The sequence below is a fragment of the Puccinia triticina genome, chromosome 2A (genome assembly GCF_026914185.1).
Source record: "Puccinia triticina chromosome 2A, complete sequence".
Taxonomy (NCBI): domain Eukaryota; kingdom Fungi; phylum Basidiomycota; class Pucciniomycetes; order Pucciniales; family Pucciniaceae; genus Puccinia; species Puccinia triticina.
The window spans coordinates 6,968,888-6,978,286 of NC_070559.1; the positions used below are offsets into that span (position 1 = coordinate 6,968,888).

Consider the following 9,399-nt stretch of genomic DNA (forward strand, 5'->3'; position numbering starts at 1 on the left):
ATAACTTGAACTTGTTGTTCAAGTTAAAGTTTGTGGGCCACCGATGCAGCCCATACTCTCGAATGCAACTTGGTGTTGTGCATGGCGTAGTCAAAGCACACTCGGAGGAGGTAATCTTCAATTCGGATCCAAGGGAGAGATTGACGTACGATCCAGATGACAAGGAGACGATTCAAAGTATCATTGTTGAATTGGCCTTTGGTGGTGTAAGCAATAAGATTCCCAACCCCTGCCGGTTGGGCCTCAGCCTTATCGATGACAGCTTGGGCAGCGCTTGATGGGAGATGGGCTCCGGCCGCAATAGCATTAGCACGTCCAGGGCATGGCGGTCGAAGAGATCCTTTGATATAAGTACCATCACGATGGCACTTCAGGTTATAGCTTGATCGAGCCTGCGCTTTAAACTCGTTTGGGCACCACCTGCAGCGATTTCCCTTGGACGACAAATCCTAAAAATTCACCGCATGGATGATAGAGTTAAATGAGATGATTTTATATTTGAAATAAAATAGAAATCATACCTGTTTGGGTCCTTCACACAACGGCCAGAAGTACAGTGAGACATGATCAAACCCATCTTTGTCCTTGCTTTGATCTGCTTTTCGTACATTGGCCACTCTGTTTTCATCATTGGAGTCCTGTCGAAGATTGACGGTAACCTGCTGACCAGTTCGGCTGGATACTTGAGTTGGTGCCTGCGAGTCCAACTAAGAATAGAAAACCCAATTTTAATATTGGAAAATTATAATTCATTGAAATGAATAAGAAATTTACCTGGCTGGTGCCTCCCGAACCAAGTTCAAGGTGTTCCTCCTCAACATCAACTTGATGATTAGTCGAGCGGGATTGCTTTGGCTTGGGCAAAATTGGAACCAGAGCACGTCGTGAGTCGCTTTGTGTGGCTATAAAGCCTGGTCTGGACATGGGGGTGCGGATGCGGGAGGATTCTCGTCGAGTTACAGATTCAGGCACAGTGTGGGAATGGTCCGTGGTATTGGGGGGTGTCGAAGGTACTTCTTCCATGATACTGTTTGAGTCGGCCAGGCCCATGGTGCCCAATTGTGGCTGGGGGATAGGGCGGAAGCAGCAGGCTGGTGAAGCGGTCGGCTTTGTTGTTGGTCGCTGCGGCCATTCAGCGCAGCAGCCTCTTGAAAGCGGCCAGCAGCCTGGAAGCCGCTGCGCATCTATAGCGCAGCAACAGCAACAAACAGCAACATACAGCGCCGATGCAGCGCATGTGCGCTGCGCTGCGCTTTTTCGCAGCGAAAGTGCGCTTTTCTGCGCTGCGCTTCCGCTTTTTGCCCCGGAGGGAAAGCGCAAGACCGCTGCGAACAGCGGTAGCGGCAGCGCAACCCGCTGCCGCTGCCGCTGATTGGAATTTACTCACAGCGGGGGTGCACTTTTTGCGCTGCGCTGGCCGCTTTTCACAGCGCAGCGCAGCGTTTCACCCTTGACGGAACTGGTGCAGGAATGGTTGCGGACGGGGTTGTATGAGCAATCATGCTCCAGCTGTTCTAGTCCGATCTTTGCGGTAATTAAGCAGGATAAGAAGAGTCTGCGGATCATGCACGACTTGCAACGGCTTAATTTGGTCACTATACGGGACGCTGGATTGCCGCCACGCATAGAGGAGCTCATTGACACTATGGCGGGGAGGGTTTGCTATGGTCTGGTGGACGTTATGGGCGGATACAACCAGCGGGAATTGCATACGGAGTCAAGGCCGCTGACGGTGTTCAAAACGCAACTGGGGTGTTTGCAGCTTACCCGGCTTCTGCAGGGGGCTACTAACTTGGTGGCGGTGTATCAGGCGCAGATGTCCTGGATCCTTCAGGATGAGTTACCCCACACGGCGCAGATATTTATTGATGATGCGGCCGTAAAAGGACTGAGGAGTGACTACGGCGGGGCAGCGTTGGCGGAAAACCCTAATATTTGTTGGTTTGTTTGGGAGTACGCGGTGGCTCTGGAGCGGGTTCTGTTCCGGATTGAGGAAGCGGGTCTTCCGGTTTCAGGGAAGAAGTTTGCAGTTTGTGTACCAGCGCTGGAGTTCCTGGGGCACAAGGTGTCTAGAGACGGACGGCGGGTCGCAGAACCTAAGCGGAATAAGATACTGGATTGGCCGACACCACAGAAGGCGTCTCATATCCTGCAGTTCCTCAGGTTATGTAGTTTTGTGCGCATGTTCATCGAGAGGTTTGCGGAAATTGTGAGTCTGATGCGGAAATTGACACGCAAGAATGCGGAATGGAACTGGACCCAAGAATGTGACGAGGCGTTTGCAATGCTGAAGGACATAGTAGGCAGAAAGATCTTGTTAAAGGAACTTGACTACAATAGGGGCGGAATCTGTTTGGCGGTGGACTCAAGTGAGTTTGGTGTTGGCGGAGTACTCACCCAGGAAGAGGACAGGAAGGATCGGCCCGTGCTGTATGAGTCGGTGACGTTTACAGACGTGGAATCACAGTATTCTCAGCCAAAGCTGGAACTGTGCGGAGTGGCAAAAATTGTGCGGAGGTTGCAACATATACTGTGGGGCGTCTATTTCGAATTACTGGTTGATGTGGAGGTGTTGGTGCGGATGATCAACTGTCCGTCGTTGTCTAATGCCCCTATGATGCGGTGGGTGGCATTTTTGCAGTTGTTTTCTTTGGAAGTGGTGCACGTGCTGGGCAAGGCATTCACGTTACCGGACGCGCTTTCCCGCATTCCGCTGGGTGACAATGAGGATTGATTTGCGCTGGCGGAACAGCTGGATGTGGAGCGGCGGATTCTTGATGTGCAAATGGCAAAGGTCGCAGTCGTGAAGGAGGGTGGAGGCTTGCCAGTGACCTAGATGACGAGGTACGAGTACTTGGTGGTGTTCCTGACAACTCTTTGCTACCCTGCGGGAATTGGGCAGACAGTTCAGCGCTGGATCAAGCGTAAAGCGGCGAATTTTTTTGTGCATGAGGGCCAGCTAGGGTGTTGGAGTGCGCCGGTACACCTGGTGGTAGTGACACAACGCATTGATCAGGAAGCTGTCCTGTGGAGCTTACACGAGGAGTTAGGTCATAGAGGCAAAGCAGAGACCAAGCTGTTTGGCTATGTAGAAAGGTATCTTGTCAAGAACAACACGGTTTTAAGCGCTGGAAACAAACTCACAATCACTGATTTCAGGCACTACTTGATCATCTTCAATCTTAAATCTGGTATGCTTAATGGCTTCCCTACCAAACCTGTTGAGAAAACAGATCATGATTAATCACTGATGATGGCAGTAAGATAGAGAGTGAAAACAGTGAGATCGTACTTCAAACATTGCAGATTGGAAAAAACCTCAGGGGCTCCCTTGTTGCTGAGGCAGCTGAAACTATTGGTGGGTCTTTGGCAGGTGACGTTTTTGGCATTTAGGTTTATAGCCCTTTGGCTGACACTGCAGACTTTTTCAATGGCTGTTGTAGCACTCCTCCTGCAACATATAGCTCTGTTCTGGGGGCGCCGGGACTGTATGATTGAGTTCAGAATCATTGGTTTTGTAAGCCTTTCATGTGGCAGTTTTGACTTCCAGACGGGGATCTCGTTGATCTCTGAAGATTTGACAATGTTTTTTGGTCCAGTGCAGCAGCAGTAGGTGTGAGAGGATCTATTATTGTTTGTTGGCAGAAAAGTGTTGTAAATCTGTGTATCTTTGCATTGGGGTGTGAAACCCCTGGGGTTAACTCCCTTCCCTGTGTGTATGCCCTTTAAACCACTTAAGGGTACCCAAGTATTCTTATTTTTCATTAATTATTTCATAATTTTCTTCTGTTGGAAGGAGAGACCCCAGTACCTCAAGAAAATTTCACAGAGTTGATGATTACCCGCTTTGACATGATATAGAAAAAAAAACGCAGAAAATCTAGTTCTTCTTGTGCAGTGCACAAAGAGCCGTGGCGGAAGCGCACACTGGGGGCTGGATGTCAAAACAACGACCCCCATAGTGCGCAAAGAGTTTTCCGCAGTGCGCAAAGTAAGTCTGTAAAAAAAATGTGGAAATTTTCAGCTAATTTGTTGCAAATTTCTCAGAATGTTCATTACTGTTCAAAACAAAGAGGTAAAATTGGAGAGCACAGTATGCAGGCAACAAGCTGAATGATAAAAAATGAAATTTTTTGAAACCAAGTCAACCCCATTGGATGACTTTGTGTCAAGATCTGCGGGCCTCCCAGCATAGGTCCCATTGTTTATTGTGAAGAACTGAGGAAAAGGGAAAAAATCTAGAGTGTGATCAGCATATCGGGTGAAAATGGAAAGAAAAAGATCAGGGATCCACGAATCTGGCCAGAGCCTTCCCTCGGCCGGATATCCGCAGGCCCATTGCTATGATCCGGCTGTTCACCAAAGGATTAAGTTGAGGCTCCAGTGATCTTTCTCTTCATGGACGATCCGCCTGCAGCGAGAGGATCTATTGCTTTGAGTTTGTTGATCTACCGACCGGCTGTAGATAGAGAGTGCGCTGTGAGAACGCGCATCACGGCAGTGATCTGTTTAAAGATTTGTCCGGTTTCTTTTCGTCCGAGCCTTCGAAACACGCCGGTTCCGAGGCCGAGCACCCTCTTGACAATCTACTTAAGGTGATATGTACTTGGTTCTCTCTTTGCCTAGGAAATTTGGATTCCTTTCGATCATCTGCCGCCATGCATCGTCTCAATCTCAATAAACTCACATCCGCTCCGAGGTTCCTCTCCAACTCATTAACACCCTCAAATCGTCTCACTTCACGATTCACAAAATCTTCTCAGAACTTACGCCAACTCGCAACGGCTACCAACGATCAAGTACTTCGGAAAGCACCTTCCCCTGTCGATGGATTCGTCAATTCAAATAACAGCTATTACATCGAAGAGAGTCAGCCTCATTCAGAATCTTATCGCAGAGCTTCCCTTCGTTCCTGCTGCACAGGCTGATCATGATGTATCTTTGTGATCGAATATAGTGTATCGAATGTGGAGGAAAGATCCAAGTTCGGTGCACGCATCCTGGAACGTCTATTTCTCTGGCTTGGAAAAAGGATTGCCTTCCGAGTTGGCATTCCGACCTCCTCCTGGGCTCGTGAGCATGCCTCAGCCTGCTGGCGGGGCCCCAATGTTGGCAATGCCTGGCTCCGGCGGTGAGGTAGAAGACCACATGAAAGTCAGCACTTGGCTTTCCTTATGTACATCCTTCTGAATTTCACATTTGACCCATTACAATCTGACGTGTGCGTCTTCTTTCACATATCTTATAGATTCAACTTTTGGTTCGAGCCTACCAAGTCAGAGGACACCACATCGCCAAACTTGACCCTTTGAATCTATCGGAGGCCGATCTTGAGACTCTCAGACCGCCTGAAATGGACCTGAAGCACTACGGCTTCGATGAAAACACCGATTACGATAAAGAGTTCTCACTCGGCCCTGGTATTCTGCCTCTCTTTCACACCAAAGATCGTGAAAAAATGAAATTGAGGGAAATTATCGACGCTTGCAACCGAATTTACTGTAAGCATTGAAATCCTCATCTCCTTTCTGCCAGTGAGCACATTTAGGGCTGCGGAAGGATTTCATTGGACTTACAACCACCTTTGCATCATAGGCGGTCACATCGGCTTACAATACGTTCACTTACCCGATCGCAAGGAGTGCGACTGGATCAGAGAGCGAGTGGAACTACCGGTCCCATGGAGCTACTCATTAGAAGAGAAACGGATGATTCTTGATCGGTTGATCTGGTCTGATTCATTTGAACGATTCGTAGCCTCAAAACACCCTAACGAGAAGAGGTTCGGACTCGAGGGTGGCGAAAGTCTGATTCCAGGTATGAAGGCTTTGATCGATCGATCGGTTGACGCAGGCGTCAAGAGTATCGTCATTGGTATGCCCCATCGTGGCAGACTGAACGTCTTGTCAAACGTGGTAAGGAAGCCCATGGAGGCGATCTTTAACGAATTCGCCGGCTCAGCTGATGCGTCTGAAGACGGTGGAGGTGATGTCAAATATCATCTTGGTGCCAACTACGTTCGCCCGACGCCTTCCGGAAAGAAAGTGGCGCTTTCTCTAGTTGCCAACCCTTCTCATCTTGAAGCCGAAGACCCCGTCGTGCTAGGCAAGACCAAAGCCCTGCAGCACTTCGATGGCGAAGGATCGACTGACCACGCCATGGGCATCTTGTTACATGGTGACGCAGCCTTCGCTGGTCAAGGTGTGGTCTACGAGACCATGGGTTTCCACGATTTGCCTCATTTTGGAACTGGTGGCACAGTCCACTTGGTGATCAACAACCAGATCGGCTTTACCACTGATCCTCGGCAAGGCCGCTCGACCCCCTACTGCACAGATATCGCTAAATCCATCGATGCGCCTATCTTCCACGTTAATGGTGACGATGTCGAGGCTGTTACCTTCGTCTGTCAACTTGCTGCTGACTGGAGAGCCGCGTTCAAGAAAGATGTCGTCGTTGACATTGTCTGCTACCGTCGCCACGGGCACAACGAGACTGATCAGCCCAGCTTTACACAGCCGAAGATGTACCAAGCCATTGGCAAACAGCCATCTACCCTGAAAATCTACACCGATCACCTGATAAAAGAAGGGAGCTTTTCTGAGCAGGAGATCAACAATCACAAAGAATGGGTATGGGGCATGATGGAGAAGGCGTACGAGGGCAGTCAACATTACAACCCCACGTCGCGCGAGTGGCTTTCGAGCTCATGGGACGGTTTCCCATCTCCTAAGGAACTCAAAGAAAATATTCTCGAGGCCCGACCTACGGGAGTAGAAAGGAGTGTGATGAACAAAATTGGCGAAACGATCTCTGGAGGATGGCCAGAGAACTTTGAGGTCCACAAGAATCTCGGAAGAATTCTCAAGACCCGAGGAAAAACGATTGCGGAGGGTGACCAGATCGATTGGTCGACTGCCGAAGCCTTGGCCTTTGGCTCACTGTTATTGGAAGGTAATCATGTCAGGGTTTCGGGTCAAGATGTCGAACGTGGTACCTTTTCTCAGAGACATGCCGTCTTGCATGACCAGAACACGAACGAAAATTACATCCCGTTGAGTAACCTCAAACCCGAGGGATCCGATCCTGTTGGCCCCTTCACAATTTGCAATTCGTCCTTGTCCGAGTTTGGAGCTCTAGGATTTGAGTTGGGATACTCGTTGGTTGATCCTCATCTACTTACCATGTGGGAGGCCCAATTCGGCGACTTTGCCAATAACGTCAGTTAGCTAATACCTCGATAACCCTGAATCCCAGTCCAAGCTGATGATAATTTCCCAAAAACATGTGATTTGTAGGCCCAATGTATCATTGATCAGTTCATTTGTTCCGGAGAACGAAAATGGTTACAGAGAACTGGATTGGTGATGTCCTTACCCCATGGATACGATGGACAAGGACCAGAACATTCGAGTGCCCGTATCGAAAGATTCTTACAGCTCTGCGACGACGACCCGTTCAAATTCCCGACGCCGGAGAAAGCCCAGCGAATCCATCAAGATTGCAACATGCAATTGGTTTACTGCACGACTCCTTCGAACTATTTCCATGTCTTGAGGAGACAAATCCATCGCGACTTCCGGAAACCGTTGATCGTCTTCTTCTCGAAATCGTTGTTGCGACACCCCTTGGCCAAGTCATCGATCAGCGAAATGGAGCCGGGTACATTTTTCATTCCTTTGTTGCCTGAGCCTGGCTTCTCTGGTATGGTCGATAATCATCAAGTCAAACGTCACATAGTTGAGTCTTTTGTCATTGCCTAAAATGGTCAGTTCATGCAGCTTATGGCGTTTTATATGCAGTTCTGCTCCGGTCAAGTCTATTACACATTGGTCCAAGAACGCGAGAAACGAAACGTAAGTCGAGTCGAGTTTCCTTCAAACGGAGACAGTCGGATCACAACCATGTTCCCCTCGATTGACTTTCCTGCTTTGTCTCGCCCCGCCTCGTGCCATCTGGCTTTGTAGATTAACAATGTAGCCATCACTCGACTCGAACAGCTATCTCCAGTGCCATATTACGAAATCGTTAAGGCTCTCGAGACTTATCCAAACAGTGATGTGATGTATTGTCAGGAAGAACCTATCAATAGTCAGTTGATATGTTCCCAAGAATTTATTGTGGTGATGCTGACAGTCAACCCTATCAATTCGACTAAATTCTTATGTCTCAGGCGGTGCATACTCGTACCTAGCCCCTCGATTGGAAAATGTGATGAACCAAACGGAAAACCATGCCGGAAAGAAAGTTTTATACGCTGGTAGACCCCCATGTAAGTGGAACTATCTACAGACGCTACTATGTTTCGACCTTGCTCATGATTGTTTGTTGGTTTCAGACGCTTCCGTGGCTACTGGCTCCAAGAAGATCCACAAACAAGAAATTCAAGTCAGTCTGGCTCTTGCTTTTCCTTCCACTCATTCTCCATTGCTAACCCAATCCTCCTCCTCTGTTTTGTTATACAGCAATTCCTTGACCAAGCGTTTAACGTGTAAATATTCTTCGCATCACTCGTAACATTCACATATAGATCAGAAAGAAAAAATAATGTGCTTTTTTTGTCTTCTTTTTTCTAAATATGACAAAAGGGAGGAAGAAGAGAAATCGGGGTTTTCTTTATGGATGTAAAACATTTCTTTCCATTCTTGAATACTCATACATAAATAAGCCCTCATCCCCTCCAAGAATCTTTTTCTCGTATATATTAGGTCATTTTTTTGTTATCATGATTGTCATCAAACTATATTCAGGAGGGTATCTACAAAGAATAATGAAGTCACCAAGGTTTTGCTAACATACATTGTATTACATACATATGGTAGTAAACACATGTATCTGGTTTCTTTTTTCTTTTTTGTTCTGAAAGAAATTTATCATTCATTTGAAGTTGAGACTCTTTTTTCACACATGGATTGTACTGAAGGCCTTCTTTGGAGCTGATATGATGGGTGAATTGCTGTCAAGATCTGCAGGCCTCCAAGAAGTGATCTAGAGCCAAAAAAGCTAGGGCTTTGTTTGGAGCCGATATAAATATAGGTGATATAATCATTGGTTGATTCAATGAAAACTACGAAATTCAACATAAAGCCTCCAAATATTTTTTCTAGGCAACCTACAATACTCATCTCTTCAATTATGAAGTCAGATTCAACTGATTCAGCCATATTCAGTACTGTAGTACCATTATATTGCTTTTGGCCAAAACAAAGCAATATAATGGTATTATGATGCTGAAGATGGCTGAATCAGTTAAATCTGACTTCATAGTTGATGAGACCAGTACTGTAGGTTTCCTACAAAAAAAATTGGATTCTTTATGTTGATTTTTGTATTTTTTATTGAATTTACAAATGATTATATCACCTATATTTATATTGGCTCCAAACAGGGCCTAGATTT

General features: G+C 47.1%; 1 protein-coding gene across 1 annotated transcript; it reads left to right on the top strand.

The window, feature by feature from the left end:
• Positions 1-4,658: 4,658 nt before the first annotated feature.
• Positions 4,659-8,628, top strand: PtA15_2A741 (uncharacterized protein; the record flags this gene model as incomplete). Its single annotated transcript, XM_053166793.1, has 11 exons — positions 4,659-4,869; positions 4,958-5,154; positions 5,249-5,501; positions 5,596-7,220; positions 7,299-7,739; positions 7,803-7,856; positions 7,968-8,091; positions 8,174-8,272; positions 8,339-8,388; positions 8,466-8,491; positions 8,589-8,628. 11 exons carry the CDS (start codon positions 4,659-4,661, stop codon positions 8,626-8,628), a joined length of 3,120 nt encoding a protein of 1,039 aa, XP_053017979.1.
• Between the last annotated feature and the right edge of the window lie 771 nt (positions 8,629-9,399).